Genomic DNA, 26315 nt, shown 5'->3' with positions numbered 1-26315 from the left:
AGGAGTCAGGACCCTTTGGATTCTTTCATGACACGGACCCGAAATTGACCCGTTTGGCACTAACTAGCTATTGAGGACCAAACCTACTGGCCCATTTCCACCAATCGGATGTGCGGAAAAACCTCAGTTGTCGCGGGTTGATACTCAAAGAAGCCTTGATCCTTCAGGGCCAACAGACCCTGCCAACTGGAAGGTCGGCAATTGCTCAGCGGATGTAGGTCCTAGTGGAGACACCCATATCAAGAGCCCATCCAAAGAACTCAAGGCCATGTTCTAGGGGACTTCTAAGGAGAGCTTCAATCTGGCCGCTGTTTCGCCTTTACGCTCGGTTTTTCAACCATGCCGTGTGTGGTAAACTGAAACAAGACATACCAAGCCGAATAAATTGTTTACTCGTATCTAATCATCAAGCTCCCTGGTCTGTATACCCCTTGCTGAAGTATAAATTCTGCAACATTACCCTCCTCAGTCTTCCAGACAAGCAGAGCAACAATCAAATCAACCCTCTCTTCGCTATCAACCACTCCTTGCATCCACCATGTACCAGAAACTTCTCCTCGTTCCCCTCCTCCTCACCTCGGCTCTGGCCAGTCCTCACGATGCCTCTTCGCACCAGAAGTTCCACCAGCTGAACGAGCGCGCCGCATTCCCCATTCCCGCCTCCAAGGGTAGCCAGACCTTTAAGGAACCTTACTACGTCAAGGGTACCTATGATGGTGGCATGAAGACCTTCGGCCGTGGTGTCAAGTGTACCGGTCAGAAGGAGGGTGGTGACAAGGACGCCGTCTTCATCGTCGCTGACGGTGGTATTCTCCGCAACGCCATCATTGGTGCTGACCAGATTGAGGGTGTGCACTGCGAGGGTTCTTGCACCATTGAGAACGTCTGGTGGCAAGAGGTCTGCGAAGGTATGTTCATTCACCATCTCAACTCTTCGTCCCTATATACATTTTGTCCAATGAACTAATAAACATGTGTAGACGCCCTCACCTTCAAGGGTACCGGCACCGGCGTCCACAAGGTCATTGGCGGTGGTGCCCAGGGCGCCGATGACAAGGTCATCCAGCACAACAGCGGCGGCTCTGCCATCATCCAGGACTTCACTGTCCAGAACTTCGGCAAGCTGTACCGCTCCTGCGGCAACTGCAAGAAGCAGTTCAAGCGTACCGTGCAGATCAGCGGTGTCAAGGCCAGCAACGGCAAGACCCTGGTCGGCATTAACCCTAACCTCGGCGACTCGGCCACCATTGATGGCTGTGCTAGCAGCGTTAAGGAGATCTGTGTTGAGTACGAGGGTACTGACAACAACGGCAAGGAGCCCAAGAAGGCTCACTCCGGCCCTAGCAACACCTGCAAGTTCAAGGAGCCTTTGGCTAGCTGCTAGATTAGGTGGTGGGAAATCAGGGAAGACTTAGAAAGTCTTAATTGTGGCCAACATCACTCTTGTATTTTTAATATCTCATTCACTCGCTTTTAGTTAGAACCACACATTTACCAAACCAAAATACAATATTAATCACTTAAACACTCTCTATGTCAGGAGCCCACCAGATTGAGGCCTTGTACATTCACAGTCCTTCCAGGAGCTATGTAGAAGAATCTAAAAGATACAGTAATCGCAAATGAAACCAATGCCAATCTAGAGCGCTCACACTAGGAGTAGGCTTCAAGTAGTGTGGAACTTGGATGATTTATATCCACATGTACTTTCCGTTACCAACTATCAACCGTCCGCCTTATATTGGCTAAGGCGCAATATACAACGCATTCCTTCGCTGGAAAACTCCAACTTGACGAGACTCATGAAGCCCTTTCATGCATTCAAAGATGGTACATAGCTAAATGCTCTAGCAATTGATGATTGAGAGTCAGCGGGGAAAGCTTTCCTAAATGCTAAGGTCTAATAACGAAACAACCTTCCTTTTTTTTGACCTTTCGCGTAGAAGTACATCGAAGATTGCTTGGAAATTGCAGTATCACTATCAAACGCGAGTCACTAGTGAGTCATGTCATCTTAAACAAGCTTGTATTTATAATCAAGATTATCAATAATCGCGAAGGTTCTGTTGGCAGCTAAGCGTTTTCAATTACAGATGCCAAGAATTAATACGAGGCACATCACTCGATACGAAGTACGATGTCGTTCATGTTGCGATTTTGCTGGAGACCATGTATAGGCAATAGGAGGCACCATCAAGCCACGAGGTATAAAGGTAGGGTTGAGGCCAGGGGTTGGAGGGAGCAACTCTACCGAGGAAGCCATCTCAGCAACTCTCCAGGTACTCTTGGCACGAACGAAATCTACTGTTTTTTGATCTCTTGGAATCCTTTCCCTACCAGGATAGAATAAATGGCATCCTACTCGGGCAGAAACGCGGTTGTCATCGGTGGTAGTCATGGCATCGGCCTATCAACAGCTCAGCTTCTGGTTGACAAGGGTGCAAAAGTCCTCGTCACCGGTCGAAGCCTTGGACCCATTGAAGCAGCAAAGCAACAACTAAAAGATACGGCCGAGATTGTACCATGTGATATCACTTCAACCGCTGCCATATCTGATCTTGTTCAGACGGTGCAGTCCTTTTTTGGTGCTGGACAAAGCATCGATCTTCTCTTTGTCAACGCTGGTTATGCCTCTCTGGAGCCATTCGCTACTGTGTCAGAGGAGTCTTTTCGACGAACATTCGACACTAACGTATTCGGTGCCTTCTTCGTCGCACAAAAGCTTACCCCTCTCCTTAAAGATGGTGGTTCCATCGTATTCACCACCTCGGTCGCAAACCAGGTCGGCATCCCTGGCATGGCGACGTACTCGGCTTCCAAGGCTGCCGTCCGGTCTTTCGTGCAGACATTAGCAGCAGAGCTGGTTAATCGGAGAATACGGGTCAACGCAGTCTCTCCCGGTTTTGTGAAAACCCCAACGATGGGTGTTGCAAGCGCCTCGAGTGATGATCTACGGGAGTTCGAAAACCAGGGTGTTCAGACTACACCCTTAGGTAGGGTTGGAGAACCGATCGAGGTTGCGCGTGCCGTTTTGTTCCTCGCGTTCGAGGCCACCTTCACAACGGGCTCGGAGGTGACACTTGATGGTGGGTTAGCGCTACTGAAGGCGCATTAGTGATGTGTTGTTGAATCTGTGCGAGGCGGGGCTGTAGGCTTTTACTATATGTATTCAGAGTGATTCAAGGATGAAATGAAGTTGCTACAAAGGCCTAAAGATGATCTTTGTCTTGTAATCATCCTCTACTGGTCTTATACTAGGTTTTGATAATCAATCGTCTTCAATTCGCCTTCAATGTATGTCTCAGGGTTAGAACCTATGACCAGGGCCATTCGAACATCTCTTAATACATATTCACCATGTTAATGTATTATCTATCAGCGAAAGAGGGTGTTACAATTTATTAGCTCCACCGTCAATTGCACATCTTACCTTCGCGAAGACAGATATCCAAGTTTCTCTGGCCCGTTATCACCTTCATCCTGGGAAGCGGATTAAGGGGCCTGCTTACCAAGCGCGGAAGTGTAAAGTAGTTTGGAATGAACGAAAGGATCAATTGCTATATGCTACCATATAGTATTACGATTAGTAATAAAATAGCTTTGGTGCAACGAAGGATGCTAGCGATCCCTTAATCTACATTTTTGCCCACCTTAAAGTATTCAATCAGCGCTGATAGATCCTCACCCCCATGCCCCTCACCCACTGCTTGCTCTATCAACGCTTTTATCGGAAGGATCATCTGTGAGGAGACCCTCTGCTCCTCGCCAGCTCTGATAATGTTTTCCACTCCGGCCAATTGCATTCCCAGGTTGGATCCCTGTGTGGCATAGTCACCATCGTCGATCTGTTTCGCGATAGAACTAAGATATCCCGTCATTGCCGACAACCATGGAGTCAGAAGCGGCAATAATCCGGTGGCGGTAGTACTAGTATCCTGCCCGGACTTGATCAGAGCAACTGCATGCAGGAACCCGGAGAAGAGACCGTACATTCCCGACAACAAAGCCAAGTCATGCAAAGAGGCAGACCCTGCATCGGTGCCGAGATATTTGCTCATCCCAAGGAGAGACAGATGACTTTCGATGCTCTGGAACAGCTCAAGAGACTCTCCGCTGTAAAGCAGGACAGCGTGCGGGGAGCCAATCATGGTGGGAACCGCCATAATACCGCCGTGGATGTACCGTGCTCCGTGGGAGGTGACGAAATCCGCGAGTTTACGAGCCTGGTTTGGTGTTCCATTGGTAAGGTTGACAATGGTCTTGCTGGGCAGAGTTTGTAATGCATCCCGTAGAGCATCCTCGACAACTTGATTGTTAAGGAGGCATATAATGATGAGGTCGTTGGCGTTTACCCCCTCCGAGATTGTAGAGGCTAGCTTGGCACCCTGCTCAACGAGCGGGATTGCCTTTGCGGTGGTTCGATTCCAGACGGATGTCTTATAGCCATGTTCAAGATACTTGGCTGCGAGCGCTGTTCCCATAGCACCGAGGCCGAATATGCCTATGTGCTTCGACATTGTGAGGTATGGATGATTGTGTTGTTTCCTTGGGGTGTTGAAAGTAGACCATCCTCGCAACCCCATTTGTATGCACACATTTCCGGGAAAAGCTCTATCAGTGAAGGTTGTTGTGACTCAACGCTGATTTGAAATCAATAATTAATAAGTTCGTATTCTTTGTGTTTCCAGGCACCTCACCTGCTATATCGAAGCTCGTATTCCAACTTGGCAATCAACCCTGCTTGAGGTATGCCAAGGTTCTGAAATAGGATTTTCCTACTGTCTTCTACTACTGGCTTCATTAGATGTTTTAGATTGTGCATCCTTTCTAGGGCTGGAAGTTGGCCCGAAAGCATTTGCCAAAACATTGATTGGTTCAGTACAACAAGCCCCATGGTTTGAATATATATAATCTCAACGAAGTTGACCTTGTCGGTAAACCCCTCGAAAGCATGCCAAATAGAACCGCCAAGTAAATTGTAAGCTGTCTTGAAGGTTAATAGCAGCTGAACCGTGCTGGATTCCGGCTTATGGTAAGACTCCGGTCTTTGAAGGAACTGTACAAGTGCAACCTCTGTAAGAAATATTTTGCATTTTTAGATGCGGGTGTTAAAAAATAATAATAGAATATATTATTAATTAGGATGAATGAAACCATGAATTGGCCGGCTGGCCCAATGGCAAGGCGCTTGACTACGAATCAAGAGATTGCAGGTTCGACCCCTGCGTCGGTCATTCTTTTTTGCTTTATCTTATTTTTCCCCTCGAGGTCGAGACTCGCGTCACACAGCATAGTGCCAAGTTCAGGCTTACACTCATAATCCGATGTCTCAACACCCATTTTTATTAGCGAGATATATCTCTGGAACGCTCTATATCTATTCCGACTGATTCCCAGTCACGAGCTGGGCCGGCGACCAACCAACGAATGTTGACCATCACCAGGTTTATACACAATAATTAGTTGAGATGATAAGGCGGCAATTCGAAACAGAGATATCCACAAGAAAATCACCAATCGATGCCTAATGTATATTCCAAACTGGATAGACGAATTAGGCGTCTACTGGTTTAGTTCTATTCTTAGAGCAATACGGATCGAGGAGGTGAGTTGCAAGACAATCCATATCCTTATTCTATCCTCTATCCTAGAGTAGCCAAGTCTTCAAGGAGAGGGTCTATAACTAAGTAGATAAATGTATACAAAGCCCTTGCTATTACATTTTCGACTTGTAAGTTATGGCTAGTCTCAGAAGATAGATATATTATTTCTAACTATTTGAGTAATACCAGCTCTAATTACTATATTGCCTGCCTTTTATCTAACCATCCAAACAACACTATCTAGCAACGATCGTTTATGTGGCTCTCTATACGTGGAGGTAAGCCGACAATGTTAGGCAAGGAAACTATGTAAGTTGATTACCCAGGAGCCTTTTAATGTATTATATAGAAAGACTAATATTCTGCCTAATCTAGATACTACTGGGCCTTGGTTGTTGGGCCAACGGTTGAAATAGAGAGGGGTATGGGTGTCTGTTACCACGCAAAGAAGAGACTAAAAGCGGGAGAGGGCTTAGAATAGTACTTTGAGGAGTGTGACTGTCCACTCGCCTCTACTAATATGCTACTTGTTTGTATTGTGGTTGGAAAGGTAGTGGATGAGAGTCGCTTGGTCCAAATTCTGCGCAGTACTCCTACCCAAGAAGGCTAACCGGGGTGGAATTGTATCTCATGGGTAAAGGAGGCACTAGGATTACTCGTCGCGGATGTAAAGGCTCTTGGAACGAGCATCACGAGATGGGATCAAGTGCATAACGAGGCGAATGGTTATGGTCAGAAAAAGAAAGACCAGCACCAATTTGATGGTCAGGGTAACTTGGATATGAGAAAGGTCCTAACATGCGACTTAATGGAATTGAAGGAAGTCGTTATATGAGTCACGGTAGTTAGCCAGAATTACTCATGTATCCCCAAAGTATTCTTGACGGATCCGTTCCATCCTCAGCTCTTGAGGCATTGGTTGTAGGAACTTGTTAATCTCATTAACCCAAAAGGAGTTTTGTGGGTTGACCTGTTGGGCACATGTGTACTCCCAATATGATGGATACCAGCCAGCCGTTTCCCAATCGATTATACCAACAATATCATCTCCACGAATGAGAATATTTAGGCTGCTAAGGTCCCCATGGGTGAAGACCGATGGCCAGGTTTTGCTTTGTTGGTTGATAAGATCCTGGATCTGGGGGTCAAGGCCGGGATCAAATTCCATGCCCATTCGTAAATGCCGATGGAAGTCTTGGACTGTATTAAATGGGCCGAAGTGTAAAGAACGTCCCGGCACACGACAATCGAAGAGTGGTCCACCATCAACGGAAGCGACCACGATATCAGCAGGAGGCTGGAGTTCCCGCATTTCAGCAACCATTTTTGCCAACTGTGAAAGAAGCTTGGCCTTGGACTCCTCATTTTGGTGAACCCAGCCACTACCAATGATGTCCCCCTTGATTCTTTCCAACACGATATACGTCAATCCATGATGAGTAAAGGAACATAAAACTTTTGGCACTGGTATAGACGTATGCCGCTGTATGAAACGCAGTGTTGATGCTTCAGACAAATGGACACGGCGCCCGTACTTCACACATAGTTTGTCTGTCAACATGAGAACATTTCCGTGGCAAGGTCGAAAATGCTTAAGAATTTTGACTGCTAACAGTGTCGAATATCGAGAGAGAATTCCGTTATTGACAGGCTTGGATACATTTTGCGTGGACTGTGATAAAGTGAGGGCCATGTTGTACGGGCGCCATTATGGAAGAAAAGTCAGTGCCTGAGAGAAAAATGATTCCTTATCTGCAAAAAAAGTGTTTAGTATCACCGAGAGTGGCATCTAGAAAACAATCATCGTGAGAGACGGTGATAGAGGGTTCCGACTCTCGGAATAACCTGGCCTAATGGGGACGTCACGTGAATTAACAGATTGTCGCAGCAATGTTGATATAATACTGTAGGTCGGCATTGTAGACGAACGTACACTACCTGTACCTGGGCATTGGGCGACTTCGTCAATTGAACACATTGCCAGAGGTGCATACTCGCATCATGAGCTCGATGGGGTCAAACTAGGCACAGAATCTTGACGCCGATCACATCTCCATGTCCAGCTTCCTTCCGGTGGGAAGAGATCCACACAGACTGAACTACTGTGTGGGTTTTCCTCCGGAAGTATATATGTAGGTACTTTGCATCGTACTAGACCCTTAGAACCAGGTATTATCAATTGTCACCAGTATCATGCACCCATCTGATGTTCAATTCGTTGTCGGTCTTTCCGGGTATTTCGTGAAAGACCTCCAAGCAGTCCGACAGAGTCCAACATACGATCCACTAATTGACAATATACGCCCTCAAACACCCGGTTTCAAGAGTGTAGTACAAGCTGGTCAAGCTATCTCTATCCTGATACATCTCCCAAACGGGACAATTGCACTTGGTGATTGTGCGGACGTTATCTTTTCGGGAGCTGCGTCTCGGGACCCCCTCTTCATCGCCGAAGAGCATCTTCCTATCTTAGAGTCTGTTGTCAAGCCTCGACTCCTGACATGCGACGTTACTCAATTTCGGCAAAATGCAATTGTGATGGACGGGCCATGGCCGGAGTTACAGCATGCCAAATTGCACTCCGCCGTTAGATATGGGATTACGCAGGCGCTCCTCGCGGCTACTGCATTGGTGCATCGATGCACCATGGCTGAGATTATATCGCGCGAATGGGGGACCGCATTGTCACGTCATCCGATTGACATCCTGGCCTCTTGTCACCGGAACGATCACTTGCAATTGGACCGAATGATTATGAAACGAGTCCCAATGCTCCCCCATGCCTCCTTCGTGCATGTACACGACATAGGGCCCAAAGGCCAAGCCCTAATAGACTATATAGAGATAGTATCTCAACGTGTCCAAGAGCGAGGAAGCCCTGGATACCGTCCTCGACTTCACTTCGACGTCTACGGAACAATCGGTGATCTGTTCCCCGACAATGAAACCCTGGTGTCTTTCCTTGGTCAGCTACAGCGATCCGCCCAGCCATACGATCTGCTCATCGAATCCCCAATCATCGAACCCACTCAGTCCGAACAAATCCGACGATTAACGAATCTGCGGCAACTCCTGCGACAGCGGTCGATCCAGGTCCAGATTGTCGCCGACGAATGGTGCAATACGCTCGAGGATATCCGGAAATTCGCTGATGCGGGGGCCGTGGATTACGTGCAGATCAAGATGCCGGACCTGGGAGGGGTACAGAACAGCATTGACGCCGTACTTTATTGTCAGGACAAGGGCGTGGGCTGCTGTCTTGGGGGCTCGGCCAATGAAACTGAGGTTTCTGCCCGGGTTACGGCGCATGTCGCCTTGGCCACGAAACCGGGTTTCCTGCTCTCGAAGCCTGGGATCGGGGCTGATGAGGGCGTCATGATTCTTACCAATGAGATGTTGCGTGCGTCTGCCTTGGCGGGGAGGACAAGGGTGAGTCGGTTGTAAAGTTTGGATGGAGATGGTGGCTAGCTGAGCCCTGATCTGTGCACGGATAGTAGCTTTTTAGTCAACAGAGTATACAGTTTACTCCCCTGTTTCTTCCCGTCTACCCCTCTTCTTGTCTATGCAGAACCCCCTCTTTCTGCTAATTTAGCTGCACTTTAATTTGATCCCAGTGGCGGATTATTCACCAAAGAATGCGACAGGTGTTGTGGAGACCTGAGAACATAAGGCCAAAGCGCCGATCAAACTTATTGGAGCGGCCCGCCAATGGGTTGAAACTGTATATCATCGGTCCCGCTGGCTGCCCAGTTACAAGTTGGCAAGCAGGTGGATCTCTTACACATTACAGAGTACTGACTACGCGCTCGAGATCATTATCAAACAAGTAATTCATCCGAACTTCCCCACTTGAGCTTCATGGTCATCAAGTTTCGAGCACATTTACTATGCAAGTACCCCAACACGATGGTACTATAAGTGGTTCGTTGAGCAAGTTTCTCGAATAAGTTCTCAAACAGGGTTTCCAATTTCGAGATCAAAAGAGTCTTATTGGTCATGGAAGAGTTGAAGCAAAAAACTAGGTATAATCCGTGGAGTAAGGCCCCAAAGATACGATCAATCATTCGTAAAAAACCTTTGCCTTGAATCCCCCCATAGTAACATTCTCACCCAAATCCGTCGGGGACCTAGTCCAGTTTTTCTTGATCCTCGTCCGGGTCCACTCGGGCGCCGGGATATCGATGTCGGTGGTATCTTTATGATACCCCTCTCTCCGAAGCAACGGGCTATCCACACTCTTCAACTTCAAGCGATCGCTCGGCCGTACAAAGTACAAGAGTCCCAGCCTATCGTAGTGTTGCTGATCCTCAGGGGGCACGATGACGCGGTGCACGCCGCTCTTCAACCACCCGTTCGACAACATGGTCATGATATCGGCGACATTCACCGACAGCGTGCCGGGACGGATGGGGAGGTATTCCCATTCCGAGTCATCGTATTTCTTGACCTGGAGGGCGGCGACGGGCTGCTGGAACACGAAGGTGATGGTGCCGTTGTCGGTATGTCCCCGGGAGTAGAGATGTTTGTATTTCTCGTTCTCTTCGGGTGTGCGGGCCCGGTAACACATGTAGCGGAGACCGCTGTCGCATTCTGCCTCATAGCGATGTCCGTCCACAAGCTGGTCTTCTGGGAGTTCCAGGATGATTGCAAGCAGCCGGAAGAGTTTATAAGCAATATGCTCGTGGCAGTGGCGGTGGAACTTCTCGATTTCTTCCCAGTAGCGTCTCACTACGTCTGGATGGGTCCGATCGTACTGGGGGAGGAATTTCATGATATTGTAAAATTCGATATTGTCGCGAAGTCCGGGCAGGATCTCAATCGAACCCAGAGGTCGGTAGCCATTGTAGATACCCTCTTCTAAGGGGGCGCGGAAACTAAGACGTTCTTTCTCTGGGAGTGAGAAGAATTCTTTCGCAATGGCGAACTGCCGGTCGATTTGTTCTTGGGTGAGGCCGAAATTGGTTACGTAGAAGAAGCCTGTTCAACTATACATCAGCTTGGTGTTATGTGGAGTTGACGAAACAGGCAAGAAAGAGAATCGGTACATACCAACTTCGTGAACAGCATCCTTTAGCTGCGCTGCGAGCTTCTCCTTTCCGCCAGGGCGATCAAACTCCGACAGGTCAATGGTGACTAAGTCCGCATATTTCACTAGGTCGTCTTAGCACTTTGTGGTTTGGTGATCGGATCTCTGGCTACTCACGGTCTTGCTTTGACTCAGGCGGATGGATATACTTTTCCAGGGGCTTTGTGGATTTAGTTATGGGTACTTCCACTACAGACTCCGTTTGAGTGGCCATGGTGTGTGAAGTTCAGCGTAGTAGTAGATGGGTGTATCAAACAGGACAGTGGTAAAGTTGACCACCATCCCCTTGTCCTTTATTGTCCTATTAGTAGCAGTGCAAGGTGCAATGGTTGGCAGTTCATTGGCTGTGTCCCTCGGATAATCTCGGTCTCGAGGGCCAGGTCAAAATGCAGCTGACGTCGTACATCAGATCGGCTCTGCTCCTTCTATGCTGCCCCGCTTCTCTTTCCATGTCTCCGATAAGTGTCTGTTTTGTTGACTCTGCTGACTGGTGGAGATCCTTACCCTAAGAGTATAAGGACGCACATGAATGGCCCCCTCTTCCAGGAGAACATGCATCTGAGGGGTTGGCGATATGCAAAGTCCCCTCCTCTATGATTCGAAACCCTCGTATCTCTCTCTGCGCGTATGGTGGGATGACGTTCTGCCTATCTCGATGGGACTGGCGTAGAGCTATTGCTCATCTTCTGGACAGCGTGTTAGTTGTATGCCAAACCCAAGCTATGGAGCCCTTGTACCCACATGGAATATCGGGGGTCACTGGCTAAACGTGGTGATCGAGGGAATGGGTGAGTATCCAACATGTACCGATGTTTCGCCTGCATTCCTCGCCAAGTAGGGTTATCGTCGGTGTTCATGAAGGACTCTGGATTATTGCGAAGGAGCATGTGCCTCGGCCGACAAACTAACCGATCTCCTGAAAGGTTATCAACATTTGCCTTTATCTTGAATGTCGTTATTATATTACAAGGTATCGTTGCACCTGGTCTATCGTACATCTATAATACATGAGAAGGGAATATCGAGGCCTGGGCCTCACTGAAACACGAGCCTAGCGACGCTCGAGGACCTTGAGGACCAGCTCATAGGTGCCGATTGTAATAGCAGCGGAAGGAACCGTCCGAAGGAGATGTGCCGTCAAGCCTCCATACAGCGCTGCTGCACCCTCTTCCTTCAGAATCAACCGCGCACACTGAAGGATTCCAGTGTACTTCTGGCGACCGTCCGCCATCGGAGCCTGTCGTAACCTAGTCCTGATAACCTGTAACGAGTTAGATGAAACCTCCTGATCGAAGAAGACTAGTCACGGAACTTACCTCATGAGGATACGCAATTAAACACGCGATCAACTTTGACAAACCCGAAGCTCCACTCATGGCAAGACCCTGAACAAATCCGTTTGTCTCGCTCTTCTCATTGAGATCAATCTTCTTCGAGATCATTGACTTGAACCTCTCATACATTGCCAGGTGCAGTGTCGTCTCAATTGTACCCAGGAAACTCGCCGACAAGCCCCGGTAAAAGCCCTTTGGTCCCTCCTGTTGCATAACCTGTCTGGCGCAATCCAGGCTATTCTTGTATCGTCGGGCCCCAGCCTTATCAAGCTGAAGTCGCGTCTTAACCACCCAGATCGGATTTGTGGCTGAGCCGGTGGCTATTCCGGCGCATGCAGCGGACAGGGCGTGCACGAGTGATGAATCCTTCTCACATCCGATGATCTCCGGAAGAAGCCGTTTGCAGTTTCCGTATGTGTAGAATTTTACTGCGCTGGCCGGAACGACTCCGGTCAGACTAGGTCCGAGACCCTTGAAGAGACCTCGCCAGCCTTCCACGCGGTGAATGGAGAAGAGGATTTCGAATGTGTCACGGAAGTGAAGGAGGGAGGTGCGATAGAATGATGGACGAAGATGGGGTTGTGTAGGAACCGGACGAGACTTGGCTGCTTGGCTTTGGTAATAGTCTGTTTGTAACCTATAGTGGTGTCAAATCATGTTAACCCTCTGATATAAATCTGTGCAAGCAAGATTTCTGCGATTGTATCGTACCTGGTTCGGAGGACATCGAGTGGGCTTGTGAGAACCGCCGTGACCATTCCACCTGCGCTGTATTGACACGAGTCTTAGTATGTATGCTATAGGATATTTCTTCATAGACCACTCACGCGCCAGCGATCAAATGAGACCACGATCCCAAAGACGACACATTGGGCTTTGTTTGCAAGGCATCCGTCGGGAGTGGCGACGCGAGCGATTCTCGCGCCACGTCCCCCGGTTTGTGGGCGATGTTTTGCATTTTGGTAAGAGAAAGAGGGTATTATAATTCAATTTTCACTTTGCCTGCTGCATTGAATAAAAGAAATAAAGCAGAGATCCACACCGAAAAACGACAAAAACGAAAGAACGGGCGCCCTTCAGCTGGCTTGTTTTTGCGGAGATACAAAATAGTTCCCGGACTGAAAATTGAAAGTCCGACTTTTTGCGGAGTGGAGACTAATGGTCTGCTTTTAATTGGTTGCCGGCTTGAGGGCCGACGGTCTAGCCGCCTTATCGATAAGCTTATCGATTAGCCATCAAAATCAGGTGTCTATCAAGGAACCCTACCTTAACAATTAGCTGTTATCTTGGACTGAACAGTTGTCTAGATTGAGTCTGATATGTCCTAGTTTTAGGGATCTTGCATTGATTCTTCGATCGCTCAGAGACTTGATCTACTCTGTACTGCCTACGATACTACTATCCTCAGAAACACTAGCTAGATAACACAGCGCTGCAGGTGATTGATGATGGGTTACGATGCTCCAAGATATAGAAAAGCGTAGAACTCCCGGCTGAGGTCAACCTGGTGGTGGTACATCATGGGGACATCGCGTTCATTTTGGATTAGTGAACAACCCCGATCTGTCGGGTTGCCCCACGAAGGCTAAATGATGGAGCTACACCTAGACAGTGGAGCATATGATTTGAGTGACCCTTGAGCTTATGTTTAGAAGATTGCTGGCAGGGATCCTGTGAACACAAGTTATAAACTGAGGTCAACCGAGATCCATATGCTATACAGATGGTGAGGATAAAACCCCAACTTCCTGCCAGAATCGAGCTGGCTAGTCTGGAAGATATTCCCCCATCCGACTATGTCATAATTGGACTGGAGATCTGCTAGAAATTTCGGTAAAGATCGTAGGCAATTGCCGCTGGGTGAAGGAAGTAGCACTTTCAGCGAGGATTTCTGGCGCAGAACAGACTCTCAGAGTGGGATTCGTGAACTCGATTCATGATTCGAAAGAGGCAATGGTAAGAGCGGCTTTGGATATTGCCAGTCTTATTGCAAAGAAGAGTCCGATTACTGTGCAAGGGACCAAAGAACTGTTGAACTGGTCTAGAGACTATACTATTGCGGAAAGTAAGGAGTCTTTTGGGGCTTGTACTCCCGTTTTAGCTTGTCTGGTTTTTGATTTCTACCCCAGTGATCGTCTAATGGCTAACGAATGCTATCATTCCGAAGGCCTTCGCTACATGGCTGTTTAGAACAGTGCTCCCATACAAACAGTGTCCAAGGCTTTGACGGATGGCATAGAGAAACGCATGCCGGTTTTTGAAAAGCTATGACGAGTGAAGAAATGTCAGTCTAGATTTGGAGCCTGAGATAGAGTCAACACTTCGATTAGTGATTACATGCTCACAATCTGAACTAAATCTTCACCCAATTATATAAGGAAACGAGACCCATCGTTCACTACTGGGTCCAGTGCTAGTAAGCCCCCGATAACCTTAATCGGGACTCTGACCAAACCCTGATTTTACTCAACTGTGATAACTTGATTGCAGGGTATAATTATCAACATATGCGGAGTTAAGACGTTCCTTCCATAGAAGTAATTGGCTATAGCTATTCGAGCCACATAATGCCTGGATTTCCCACGAAGGTTGCAAAAGGATCAGGCTACGATCGTCTTTCCAATAAAAAGGAGGATAGTTGTTCTGGTAGGAGGGACAGGCGTCCCATTGTCGCAATTCCCATCTTAAGGGGTCTACAAAGTACGAGGTTTTTTCCCCGACTCTGAAGGTATCTATGCGTCTACACAAATAATTTATAGGGAAACAAAAAGTTTTGAATACTTCTCCCGTTGGTATCTTGGCCGATTGCCCATAAATTAGACCGTCTATAAGTGATTAGAAACAAAAGTCTCAAACATCCACCTCAAGTGGGCCGGTATCAGTCGCAATGACACAATAAACTCCAAATGTACACCTCTATGTTATAAATCGTCTATTTTTGCAAAAATCCTCTCGCTCTCAGAGCCTCATTTTTGGGAGCAATAGAGCCCTCCAGGGACCCTTAGACTCCTTATTTGCTATCATCAGCCCTAACAAAATGCAGAACACCGGGCTGGGAACTTCCTTTCGCGGAGACATAGATGCACTTGCGGAATGTCGTCATCAGCGAATAGAGGAAGCTCTCGTCCTTAGATTCGTGGTATTTTTCGCCAAGCAGTGGCTGGATGGCCTTGGTTGCTTCCTCGGCCTTGTAGAATGGAATGCGGCTGAAGAGATGGTGGACGACGTGGTAGTCAATGATCTCGTGGAAGAAATGACGACCAATAAAACCGATTGTGCGGTCAACAGTGGCGAGCGCACCCTTGGTGTAGGTCCAGGCCTCGGCTGTGTAGTGTGGGACTTCAGGGTGAGTGTGTTGAAGGTACGTGATAGCGACTGGGCTGATGTTAGATAATTGTTTCTCGAAGTGAAAATCATATACGTAAGGGGGTGGCAGGAGACATACTCAGCCAGTGGTGGACCCAGAAATAAGGGATAAAGTACAGCAGCACGACATTCCAGGCGCCAATTTGGGTAGACGCATAGTACAGAATGGAGCCCATGATCAACAGTCCTAAATCAGACAGAGCGATAGAAACCCGCTGGGAGCCCGTGAAGAGTGGCCCCATAAAGTTGAAATGGTTTGCAGGTCCCATCTTTCCTGCTCCTTCAGGCAGACTTTTGGTGCCCGCGGTGGCATTCAGGAACAGATAGATTTGCCATCCGAATAGCTGGTGACCGATCAGCTGCAGGAAAGACACAATCGGGGTCTCCTCAGTCAGATGCTTCAGCTGCTCAATCCGCACGTTCTTCTTCTGGGCGAGATCCTCGTCTGTCCACGGCACATACACGGTATCCTTCTCCATATGACCGGTGTAGCGGTGGTGGCGGGCGTGGGTGATCTTCCAGGAGAAGTAGGGCACCATCAGGAATGAATGCCCAGCCCAGCCGACGAAGTCATTAAGCCTCTGGTTAGGCGAGAAAGCTCCGTGACCACACTCGTGTGAAAGAATCCATATTCCAGTGCCGACACAACCTTGGAAGAAACCGTAAGTAGCCCAGGCTATGATACGCAGCGGTAATGAGGGAATGCGGTGGATTTGAAAGGCAGCGACGGTCAAAATGGCGCAGTACAGGATATCGCGAGCTAGGTACAAGAGGGATGTTACGGCCGAGGACTCGAAGCATTCCTTGGGAATCGCATCCTTGAGCTCTTTCAGAGTAGGAGTGGTGTCTTTCTCGATAGCCTATAGAACAGGGTGTCAGCAATGACTTGCGCCTTGTCCTCTGCTTCCTCGCCTCATTCTTTTGTTCCTAGACCAAATGCAAGATAAACGCATACCTTTTCGGCTTTTCTGTTGTGCAACTCGGCCATTGCTGCAGCACGCTCAAGCTAGATTTTGAGCAACAACTACAGAGAAATCTTCTGAACCCCTCTGCTTATAGAGGAAAAGGGACAAAGGACCGAAGACAGGGACCAAGTGCAGTAGAGAAAGAATAAAAAATTAAAAAAAAAAAAAAAAAAGGGAAAAGACAGTCCGCATCAATAGCTTCTACGGAACAAAGAATTACAAAAGTAATTTAGGATTAGAATCAAGCCCTAACTCATATTGCCCCTAAATCTCCTATCAATTATTGGTCAATTGGCCCCTGTCTCCTAAATCTTCCAGAAAAGGTACAGAACCTCTGAGGCATATTTCTCTAAAGCTAATCTTCTCATAAAGAAGTATTGAGTTAATTCCCCTGATAAGACTGTCCAACCATTTAGCAATGGGACTATTTGACGATCCAGACACTGGTGCAGGTGGACCCATGGTCTGAGGAGGGCCAATCCGTGACCACTGTCGAGCATTTTTCTCCACCAACTTTTTTTAATTTTATTTCTTCGGGTCAGTAAAACGGTTGAGTGTTGGGTTTGCAATTGTGATTGAAGAAAATGAAAAAGTCGCTGGATCATACTGATAGGTCATCGGACTTGACAAGGATTAGACAGGTATAAATACTAAAGGAAAATGCAGCTCTCTGATGTCGTCCCGCGCAGGAACTTCCCCTTTCTTTTGCCCTGTCGATCGGATACTTCTTTGGGGGTTTCTTTTTTCGGGTTTAACTTCGCTTTCTCAACGTTCTTTTAGCCGCAAGCGCTACCGCCTCAGCAGATTTGCCTCAGCAAAATCTCCATTTGCCTCTTAGGGTTAAGATTCTGACACGGCAGAGTTTCGCTAGGAGTATTTTTCCTGGGCTGAGCCACAAAATTCGATAGTACACGTGGCGAAGGAAGACGCCGTCTGAGGTGAACTGCCCATCTCTCGCGAAACTGAAGCGTTTAGCAGAAAATTCCCAGGGAGACAACGTAGTATGCCGAGGCTGGGATGATTTATAGGGCTCCAGTATCACGAGGTATCTTCACATGACATGAACATCAGCGAAGTCGACCTTTTTATTTTTATTTTTTTTTTATTAACAACAAAAGGTAACTATTGTCTGAATACGCGATTGCCAAGCAAAACCGTCCCGTAGTCAAATATTTACTGCAATTAAAATCCCTAGCCCTTTTTTTTTTTTTTTTTTTACAACCAGAAACTCGGCCGACCCGGTCCTATATCGGAGAATCCGTTCCACCCGTTGGGGTCGGATATCATGAGTATCCTTTGACTGGGGTTTATAACTGTGGATTATAATGTATCAACGATTCACTGGAATGATCTTTTATGGATTTGAAGTAGGCAGGTGTATATACGGAAACCTTGATCGTCTATCATAAAAATCATGTAATATTGTATCGACTGTCTCATAACATAATTCATAAAGAACATATCAGCTATGCTAGCTAAAACCTGTGAAATTGCTCAAGAGTGAATCCCACTGCATGTCATCCACAGGAAATATGTCGCTCATATCGCCGTAGATAGACGGCCAGACTTGGGGTGTCATAGCAGCCTCATTGGCATGAACTACCATCATGGACGTATCCTGCCTTGCGTCTTGGGACGGCGCACTTCCAACAATTGCGCGGATTTGATATGGATAACAACGTGCTAGCAGCCGCATTTTAGAGCAAAGGCTCCCCACAACGTCCATCTCTTTGTCTGCAGCAGACATTCCCTCAAATTTTGTCTCCAGTGCGCTGGCAAGTTCTGTGACAAGATTAGGATAGTCTGCTGCATCAACAACGGCCTGCACCTGGGCTTCCCTAGCAGAGTTGGTGAGGCCAGTACTAAGATTGAGAAGGGTCAATACTGCAGTGGACATGTAGCCTACCGTGGCACATATACGAGCACTTGTAGTTATTGCCATTTGGGCAATCTCCGACACCGATAGGTTCGTGATCGTCTGAATGAGCTCCTTGCTTCGGTGAATTATACCCATCAGCATGGTTGTTCGGACTGCACTGGCAGGCTCTGCAAGCCAGAGTTCCTCCCGAAGAGCTAGTTCCTCGAGTCGTATTTCCATATATTTGATTTCAGTGCGCACTGCGTTCCCTGCGACGGTTGGTCAATCTCCATTAATCACTTTGGGTCCAAGACACACCTGTTGACGAAGGGCAGCTCGCGAGATCTTTTTCTACAGATGCCCTCACCGTATCAAATTGCCGCTGCAGAGAGCCGCGCGTAATTTGAACGAGCGCCCTTCCACCGCTTGCTTGCATCGAAGCGTAAACTTCATCCATTGTCGCCAAGAAAGACTGTAGGTGGATAAATGGCGCAATCCATCGATCTGATAGACGCTCAGTGAATGCCATACTCTCAATGCACTCATCGATTCGACCGTCGTGCTTCATGATAATCGGCCGGCCGAGTGTACCACAGAAACTACCATATAGTTAGCCGAAGCCACATCTACCAGCGCAGACAACCTCACCCAACCGACAGCCAGTACGTACCGAGCAGCGCTCGCTGCTCATCAGAATTCAGACTAGGCTTTTTGTGAAGTTCCAGATCATACAAAGTAGAAACACAAAACTGAATCAACAGCAACAGTCGTGGGTGATATTTCTCGGCAGGATATGAGTACCATGCGCTGTGAATTAGCAGACCCCGAAGCAACTCGAGATTCCTCTCGGAACCCTCCACAAACCTCAACGTAACGTGCTTCATAATCTCCTCGGTGATAGTTTTACGCAGGGGGTGCGCACTGCCCATGGTCGCGGCCACGATGCACAAGAAGAGAAAAGGCTCTCGGTCCCTGAGACGAGCGGCCGTCTCGCCGTGTGCAATCAATACAAAGGGGAACTTTGGCACAAAGTCACGCTGGAAGGTTGTAACCAAGCGTTCGGCCTCGAGCTCACTCAAAAGCCCTCGATCTACGATAGACGGCTGGTTCTCCAGAACAGAGCTGGTCGGCGGATCGAGGCCATGGTACGGGTCCTTAGCAGCATCTAGCATTGCAGCAATATCTGTTGAATCCAGCGCGGCATCACGAGACGGACCCGAGTCAGTGGTGAGCGTGTTAGAAGTATCGGGCGATGTCTGCCCGATCTGTCGGGTCAAGGCAGCCAGCTGCGACATCAGTTGGTCGACCTTCTTCTCGAGCACCTCCACACGGCTACATTCGTAATTAATACCCCAAGTGCCATGTGTATTAGGGAAAGGTTTACCTCGGTGCAGCCTTGTGCTTCCGCCTCGTCTGCGGAAGGTCAAGGTAGGTGCATGACTTGCCCAAACGAGCGCACCGCTGGCATAAGTTGACGGCCTGCGGCGTGCATTTTGCCTTGGCAGCCGTACATGCCACGCATGCTCTTCTCTTGACTGCAGATGTTGTGGCGTTCATGATTTGGCATAAGGAGCGGAGGAAACGGACCGGCCGGTTGGTGTCGAAGATGCAGTGGGATCGGGAAAACCGGATCGTCCGGTCGGAGTGGTTTGTAATCCGCCGAATGTATATAAATCTGGGGAACTCACTGGCACGAATATCGCAACAAGACCAAACAAAGCTATTTATTACTGGAATATATTTTTCACTTTGAATAAAAATAAAGGATGTCTTCATATGCCATCACCGGAGCCTCCAAGGGCATTGGTCTCGAGTTCGTGCGCCAACTCGCTGCCGATACGACCAACACGGTCCTGGCTATAGTACGAGACCCCGAATCACCCGGTATATCTAAGCTCGCCTCCAATCACCTTAATTTGCACGTTATCAAAGGCGATGTTACCGACCCAAAGTCCATTCTCGAGGCAGCCTCAGCGGCAGCCGCCGTGACAGGCGGGAAGCTAGACGTGCTTATCCACAACTCCAACGCCGTTGATATGGCCACCGCGTCCTTCAACCCGACCCAGATTCCATTTGATGCTCAAGCCGTTCGCGCAATGTTTGACCTGCCGTTAAGTACCGGTGTCTATGGCGGGCTATGGACGACAAACGCCTTTTTGCCCCTGATCGAGAAAGGCAGCCAGAAGAAGATTGTGCACATATCCAGCGCCATGGCGGATTTGGATTTTATCAATAAGACTGGTGTCAGCTACGGTGTCGCGTACTCTATCGCAAAAGCCGGGATGAATGTCCAAGTCGCCAAGTAAGCAGCAGAACTTGCGCCGAGAGGCATCAAGGTGTTGGCTTTAAGCCCCGGATGGGTTGATACGTGGGAGGGTAAGTGGCCTTTTGTCTGGCTGCAGCAATGGTAGACACTGATATCATCGCAGGAGAGAAACCGCCTCAGGTAATACAAGCGCTACAGCTCATGCTGAAGCAGTTTCAGCTAGCCGAGCCTGAGTTCAAGGGGCAAATTCAGCCTGAAGAGAGTGTTAGAAAGAGCCTCCAGGTGATTGACCGTCTGGATACCGAGTCTAGCGGCTTGCTCCTGAGCCATAATGGAGATAGAGAAAGATGGTTGTGATTGCTCTGGATACTGATGACTTTCACCGGGGGTATATCAAACTTACATAGCCGTAAAGTGATTGGATACTTGATAAAAACTAACCACGAATATCTAGTATAAGAATATGATCATAGCCAAACCTTTTAAAGAGCATTAGAGCAAGATTCTAGGAATTGAAAGTTTTTTGACGGATATTGTCTCCTTTCTATCCTTAAAACAACTCGACCATGCCCCTTCTCAATGCTACCTCAAAATAATGGAGAACCTTATACCAGAAATACCTTAGGTATTATTAGGCCCGAAGGGTCTTTATATTTCTCCATTCAGAACTTGTGCAGCCTATCATCATTAATAGGTGTACCATACACTGGATGGTTCTGCGAGCTAGTTGAATGTGTATAGGTCCCGTAGATCACCTCGCCGGCTTGGCTCTCTACAGTGTGGATAAAGGATCAACAAACATCATCTTTTTGCTTAGTGAAAATAGTAAAAGCTGAGAAAAATTGACATAGATGGCATATTGGTTCAAGAAGGTCCAGCACTACTGCGATCAGCAGCGAATCCCAGTGGCAAAACCCATCGTCGATTCAGTAGAACGGTTCAATTCGACGCAGAGAAGAAATCAACACCAGACAGTGGCCCTCCAAAGAGGTCCATGATCTCCAGGCCAGGAGTGAGCCTGCTATCTGCAAACATAGATATATCTAGAGGAAAATATGAAGATCTTTGAGATGATTCGTCGCTCATCGGCTGGGGTGTTACCTGGTAGGAGAACGTAACGTTAGATAATCTGATATATCACTAGGGTTTTTCAAGTCAGGTTTCACCTCCCAGGGCATCTGGCTATTGGTGCTGGAACCGGTGCCCAACGTTTCAGGCGAGGGGTGGCCAAGCGTTGTACCCATGCCACTGTTGCCGTTGTTGATATCTTCTACTTGGGCCGGGTGAGAAGACGAATGAAATGTGCGCGCGATGGACGCAAACTGTATCAGCATAGAGCCTGGTAGATATCCGCTAGTAGCATACTCAAGCGCACTAAAATAGCCAGTCACACTTTCAAGTAAGACTAGATTACTGCGGGCATCGGGATGCGCCGGATAATGAACAACAAGGTCGAACAAGATGAATAACGCCGTTAGGGGCATGAAAATCATTATACTGAACATATCAACAAATGGAAACAAGCACAGCAGAGGAAATAACCTACAAGAATGGGGTGGACGGCTCTTGATAAATGACTCGTGTGAGATCAATCACTGCACGTGCTGACTTCATCATATCGATAATGTCTGCTGGAGACTGGGAGGAGGATTGGTCGCGAGTAACGTGAAGCTTCAAGCGGTGAAGAGCAATCTTGAGCTCATGATAATGGTAGTGAACCCGAAGAGCTGCCGCAATTTCACATGGATGCGAGAATGTTTGAGGTCGCAGCTTGGTGCCAGGTCGAAATTGAGGAGGAATTGTTTGACATTGCTGTTCTAGAAGCCTCTCTAGTTGATTAATCTTGGCAAGATATGCCGTCTTTGAGTTATTCGTTGCGCTTATAGAGAACAGGTCGGTGAAGGTGCGCGAATAGAGCCTTGCAAACCTTACTGAGGTGAGAAACCAGTCAAAATCACCGAACACTGCCTCTTGGACGATAGGGATGGGCGAGCCAACATCACAGTCTACAATAAACTGTCGATATTGTTAGCTAGATACTTGGGAGGAAGGGATGATCTGACCGAAGTGGTTCCATGATGAAAAGTGACCGTTTTTTCAATGTAATACACCACCCAGAAAGCTCGGCTACGAATTATGGCGTCGCTACTCGTAGATGCTTTGTTTAAGAATGCTCGCTGGGCAACGCGCGCCGCTTCAGATATGATCTTTCCTTGTATCTGTGTGCCGGACAAATTAAGACAGAACACGGCCTGTTGCAATTGTTATGTTTTGCAATTTTGCAACAATTAAAAAGAGAATGCGGAGGAATAAAACCTACCATGGCCGTGATCGCCTACACACTGTCAGTTTTGCTGGATTGTTTTTGAAGAGTAAGAAAGAGTATAGCTTTGCTCACCTGGACCTCTAGTAGATCTGTGTTTAGTAGCAAGACTCTCGGGTAAAGATCAAGTGCCACTTTGAAAAGACTCCAGGCTTCCCCATCGCCAGGTGCGAATGAGCCTCCACCGTCAAATTCGCAACCTAGAGCTAATACCGTATAATATAAAGCTGTCCACGAGACACCGTTGGCAAGATCAGCCTGCAAAGTGGGCGCAAATGCCCTGCTCTCAAATTCGTGACGGTCCAGAAATGGATGCAAGGGATGAATATTTTCGAAAAACACTGAACTCAGTCGAATGTTCATTACCGGCCCTTGCCTTCCGATGGGAGCGATGACTTACTATCAATAAGGTGGCGTCTTCTATCCGACGAGAGACGTGGAACCTCGCCAGATTGGTTCCATATACTGGACGGCCCAAGGTTGCGATGGAGCACTTCCACACGAGATTTGACCATGTGTGATATCCGTGTAATAAGTGACTTTAGTGCATCGTTGCCTAAACATGCTGAAAGAGCGTTTAACCGGCTGTCGGAGAAGAAACTCATACTTGAGCTGGCCACTAATATCAAGTTAGGAAACACCACGGAAAGGAAGGCTTTAGTTCACTCCATCGCATACAATGATTCTCGTTGGCCTTAGCTTAACTAGTAAGTATCAAGTCGTGTAAAGAGTCGCTTTCGAGAACTCACTCCAAGGAGAAAAGAAGCATTTTGAGTACGTCCCGTTGGCTGCCGGGTTTGGAGTAGTTGGTCCATGTAAAGAGGGCCAGATAATGCATCTGTAATCAAACCTTGGAATTGCGAGGCACCGGAATTGCTTCCCCCATCTTCTGGATGTCTTCCAGAGGACGAAGCTGTTAACAGTGGTGTTGGTGCTTCTACCCTGTCTGTCTCCTCCAGTGGGAGGCAGCTGGCGGGTAAAAACCGCCTCGGGCTATAATTCCGAGCCTTGAATCTTCTCCTTAAGGGGCTATAAACACAATCATATCCTTTTTTCTATAACATAAGATTAGCAACTTGCATCACAAGGTGGGTTTTGCCACGTACGCGACAGTTCGCACACGCTACAGAAGGGTCCGCCGAAAGGTCCGATGGCTCTACAAGCAATGCTTTAGCTTCCGTAGCCGAGGAAAATTCCTTCGTTAAGTCTGACTATGACACTTGACCTTGCGTGCCTTACAGGCATCACAGACATGCGAAAGCCGCGATTGCAGCATTATGAACCGGAATGGTTGGGGGGGAAGTGGGGAATGAAAGTTCGGAAGTCGCTTTGATAGCGGACGTCATACTTGAACTGTCGGGACTCGGAACTCGGGCTTCGCTCCTCGATCACGAAGTCCGTATGCCAGTCTCCCGAATTGGACAATAATCATCTGAAAAGCAAAAGGCATGGGGAACACAAGGAATTTACCAAGGGAACCGTTGCCTCTCGCAGCTCTATTCATTATCCCCAGCGTCAATGCGATAACCTGACTCATAATCATTCTCTATATAGCCTCTGTAGACATCTGTTTTATTGAATTGGCTATATGACTCGTTATACCTAGGGGTCGTTCTCTACATACATAGACTGGTTCAAACCGTACCCAAAGCAGTTGTGATGACTTCATCGTGTATCTGTTCTCTCTGGCGTACTGTCGGATCTCCAAACAGGTTCAGTAGCAGTGGCAGTGGCAAAAATACTCCACTCAAAATAGCCGAGAAGACAAGAGACTTGTGCATATTGTAGGGTGGATTGCCAGTGGGTCCGGCAATCATCGCAGATTGGGCAATAATGAAGACCGCACCAAATATCTGTCCACCAAGCCAGGAGATGGTGCTGCCTATCTCAGGGGAGTGGGGGAAAGTCAGCTCTGCCAGAAGCTCCAGTAGGACTGGAACGAGGCTAAAAGATGAGAAACCTAAGATTGCACAAACGAGATACGTGGGCCATATGCCCCAGGAGCTTGCCGGGGCGAAGACGAGCGATATGTACATAGCACAGGTGATAGGGAAAAGGATTCGAATGGTTCCCGTGTACCACTTGAACCGATCATTCAGTGGTGATATGATTGCTGCCCCTAGAAGTCCAGCACCGATGAGAATACCGCCTGCGATACCCGCCTCCTCCTCTGTGGCGCCATAAGGTATGACTGCTTGGTTAATCAGAGTGATAGTGGAATTGAACAATGCCACATAGATAGAGAATGGCAGGGACAAGAGCCAAAAGTCCCGCTTTTCAGCAATGTCCTTGAATGACACTAGCAGAGGTGTTCGGTTCACTGCAGCGGCCGCGGAGGGTGGAGTCGGTGGTTTTGATGGGATGAATAAAGAAGGGAGTGATGCCACTGAGGACTGTTGACCCGCGTTGTTAGTATATGGAGCATCGATTCCGTCTGGAATGCTGAAATGAGGTTGGCGTCACTCACGATGACAGAAATGATCAAGACCATTCTAGGTAAGTCATCAGGTATCTTGGCGAGGTACGGGTTCGCAAACTGTCCCAGAGCTGCCCCCAGAGGATTAGCGAGGGTAGCAATAGCAGTAGCGCTGGTGCGGCCCTGGTCCGTAAACCAACTGTCACTGAACTTGCTAGGTGTCGAGAGGCAAAAGGGCTGAGCCAAACCAATGACAATTTGGCCAAACATGACAACCCCATAGTTCTTGACCGCTGACACTGTGCCTGCATATCGTATCCAGTTTCCAACTAACAAGAGCACAGAAGCGACGATGTTCGATCCTCTCAAGCCCATGCGCTCTACTGTATGGAAAACAAAGCTGGTAAAAGTTAAAATGTGACTGGACTATCTTCCCCGCGCCAGAATGGAGAGACTCACGGTGCGCTGACACAGTAAGCGAATAGAGTGCTCGTACTTAGCCAAGTGATTGCATTCACACTAACCCCCAAGAACTCGGCTGATGTTACTGGGACTGTTGGATATGTGACCCACTACTCGGTCAATATTTCTGTTTGAGTGTTGTTGGCAGCCGATAACTTACATCCCAACTGACGACAATGTTGAGGAGGGCCAGGTGAGCAACACCGATGAAGCGGCGTTTGTAAACCTTCCTGACGATGGGCGCTTGATACCCAGGACCGAGGTCAAAAGAAGACGGACCAGTGCAAGTGACCGGCCTGCTACCCCCTGGGCTTTTGCACTTTATATCCGCATTGTCGACCATGGTTTCAATTTGCGAAGGGCGATTGAGAATGAGGAGAAGACAGATAAAATCTAACAATTGGGCAAGACTCAAGTCCCAAACTAAACCACGAAAGCTCTCCAGGCGCAAGATATAATACTTCAAGAGACCCTTAGAGTTCCAGTTGAACGTTAATCTCATCCTCCTATCAGTCTTCATGGATCTATAATACCCCGCATATCGAAACCCGAGTTCCGTGGTATGCTTCGCTATCTTGACTGGGGATTTATCATATTGACTTACTCTTGTTATGGTAATGGTCCTGGTTCATTCCC

At 47.9% G+C, this 26315-nt stretch overlaps 13 protein-coding genes and 1 non-coding gene across 14 annotated transcripts; 5 read left to right on the top strand and 9 right to left on the bottom strand.

The window, feature by feature from the left end:
- Positions 1 to 538: 538 nt before the first annotated feature.
- Positions 539 to 1384, top strand: AO090010000706 (pectate lyase; the record flags this gene model as incomplete). The annotated part of the gene is made up of 2 exons (XM_001827605.1): positions 539 to 908; positions 981 to 1384. The coding sequence occupies 2 exons, from the start codon at positions 539 to 541 to the stop codon at positions 1382 to 1384; spliced, it is 774 nt and encodes a 257-aa protein (XP_001827657.1).
- A 966-nt stretch (positions 1385 to 2350) lies between these two features.
- On the top strand, positions 2351 to 3115 carry AO090010000707 (putative short chain dehydrogenase; the record flags this gene model as incomplete). The annotated part of the gene is made up of 1 exon (XM_023233530.1): positions 2351 to 3115. The coding sequence occupies one exon, from the start codon at positions 2351 to 2353 to the stop codon at positions 3113 to 3115; it is 765 nt and encodes a 254-aa protein (XP_023094294.1).
- Positions 3116 to 3629: 514 nt separating this feature from the next.
- AO090010000708 (NAD(P)-dependent oxidoreductase) lies at positions 3630 to 4517 on the bottom strand (the record flags this gene model as incomplete). Its single annotated transcript, XM_001827607.1, has 1 exon — positions 3630 to 4517. One exon carries the CDS (start codon positions 4515 to 4517, stop codon positions 3630 to 3632), a length of 888 nt encoding a protein of 295 aa, XP_001827659.1.
- Positions 4518 to 5162: 645 nt separating this feature from the next.
- On the top strand, positions 5163 to 5234 carry AO090010t00015. Its single transcript has one exon. It is a non-coding gene; the product is annotated as a tRNA-Arg (tRNA).
- Positions 5235 to 6462: 1228 nt separating this feature from the next.
- On the bottom strand, positions 6463 to 7296 carry AO090010000709 (uncharacterized protein; the record flags this gene model as incomplete). Its single annotated transcript, XM_001827608.1, has 1 exon — positions 6463 to 7296. One exon carries the CDS (start codon positions 7294 to 7296, stop codon positions 6463 to 6465), a length of 834 nt encoding a protein of 277 aa, XP_001827660.1.
- Positions 7297 to 7796: 500 nt separating this feature from the next.
- Positions 7797 to 9047, top strand: AO090010000710 (putative methylaspartate ammonia-lyase; the record flags this gene model as incomplete). Its single annotated transcript, XM_001827609.1, has 1 exon — positions 7797 to 9047. The coding sequence occupies one exon, from the start codon at positions 7797 to 7799 to the stop codon at positions 9045 to 9047; it is 1251 nt and encodes a 416-aa protein (XP_001827661.1).
- Positions 9048 to 9663: 616 nt separating this feature from the next.
- On the bottom strand, positions 9664 to 10903 carry AO090010000712 (putative oxidoreductase, 2OG-Fe(II) oxygenase family; the record flags this gene model as incomplete). The annotated part of the gene is made up of 2 exons (XM_023233528.1): positions 9664 to 10580; positions 10807 to 10903. 2 exons carry the CDS (start codon positions 10901 to 10903, stop codon positions 9664 to 9666), a joined length of 1014 nt encoding a protein of 337 aa, XP_023094295.1.
- Positions 10904 to 11740: 837 nt separating this feature from the next.
- AO090010000713 (uncharacterized protein) lies at positions 11741 to 12981 on the bottom strand (the record flags this gene model as incomplete). Its single annotated transcript, XM_001827611.1, has 4 exons — positions 11741 to 11950; positions 12006 to 12660; positions 12735 to 12791; positions 12851 to 12981. 4 exons carry the CDS (start codon positions 12979 to 12981, stop codon positions 11741 to 11743), a joined length of 1053 nt encoding a protein of 350 aa, XP_001827663.1.
- Positions 12982 to 15033: 2052 nt separating this feature from the next.
- AO090010000714 (oleate delta-12 desaturase) lies at positions 15034 to 16377 on the bottom strand (the record flags this gene model as incomplete). The annotated part of the gene is made up of 3 exons (XM_001827612.3): positions 15034 to 15398; positions 15469 to 16249; positions 16345 to 16377. The coding sequence occupies 3 exons, from the start codon at positions 16375 to 16377 to the stop codon at positions 15034 to 15036; spliced, it is 1179 nt and encodes a 392-aa protein (XP_001827664.1).
- Positions 16378 to 17825: 1448 nt separating this feature from the next.
- On the bottom strand, positions 17826 to 18780 carry AO090010000715 (uncharacterized protein; the record flags this gene model as incomplete). The annotated part of the gene is made up of 2 exons (XM_023233527.1): positions 17826 to 18427; positions 18531 to 18780. The coding sequence occupies 2 exons, from the start codon at positions 18778 to 18780 to the stop codon at positions 17826 to 17828; spliced, it is 852 nt and encodes a 283-aa protein (XP_023094296.1).
- A 76-nt stretch (positions 18781 to 18856) lies between these two features.
- On the bottom strand, positions 18857 to 19769 carry AO090010000716 (Zn(II)2Cys6 transcription factor domain-containing protein; the record flags this gene model as incomplete). The annotated part of the gene is made up of 2 exons (XM_023233526.1): positions 18857 to 19544; positions 19597 to 19769. 2 exons carry the CDS (start codon positions 19767 to 19769, stop codon positions 18857 to 18859), a joined length of 861 nt encoding a protein of 286 aa, XP_023094297.1.
- A 209-nt stretch (positions 19770 to 19978) lies between these two features.
- On the top strand, positions 19979 to 20835 carry AO090010000717 (SDR family oxidoreductase; the record flags this gene model as incomplete). The annotated part of the gene is made up of 3 exons (XM_023233525.1): positions 19979 to 20514; positions 20539 to 20588; positions 20642 to 20835. The coding sequence occupies 3 exons, from the start codon at positions 19979 to 19981 to the stop codon at positions 20833 to 20835; spliced, it is 780 nt and encodes a 259-aa protein (XP_023094298.1).
- Positions 20836 to 22020: 1185 nt separating this feature from the next.
- Positions 22021 to 23406, bottom strand: AO090010000718 (fungal specific transcription factor domain-containing protein; the record flags this gene model as incomplete). Its single annotated transcript, XM_023233524.1, has 4 exons — positions 22021 to 22494; positions 22542 to 22730; positions 22877 to 23142; positions 23202 to 23406. The coding sequence occupies 4 exons, from the start codon at positions 23404 to 23406 to the stop codon at positions 22021 to 22023; spliced, it is 1134 nt and encodes a 377-aa protein (XP_023094299.1).
- A 1029-nt stretch (positions 23407 to 24435) lies between these two features.
- Positions 24436 to 26022, bottom strand: AO090010000719 (uncharacterized protein; the record flags this gene model as incomplete). The annotated part of the gene is made up of 4 exons (XM_023233523.1): positions 24436 to 25194; positions 25269 to 25617; positions 25677 to 25789; positions 25840 to 26022. 4 exons carry the CDS (start codon positions 26020 to 26022, stop codon positions 24436 to 24438), a joined length of 1404 nt encoding a protein of 467 aa, XP_023094300.1.
- Between the last annotated feature and the right edge of the window lie 293 nt (positions 26023 to 26315).

This window comes from Aspergillus oryzae, chromosome 8 (genome assembly GCF_000184455.2).
Source record: "Aspergillus oryzae RIB40 DNA, chromosome 8".
Lineage (NCBI taxonomy): Eukaryota > Fungi > Ascomycota > Eurotiomycetes > Eurotiales > Aspergillaceae > Aspergillus > Aspergillus oryzae.
Note: the sequence above shows the minus strand (reverse complement) of the source record. Positions and strands in the feature narration are given on the sequence as shown.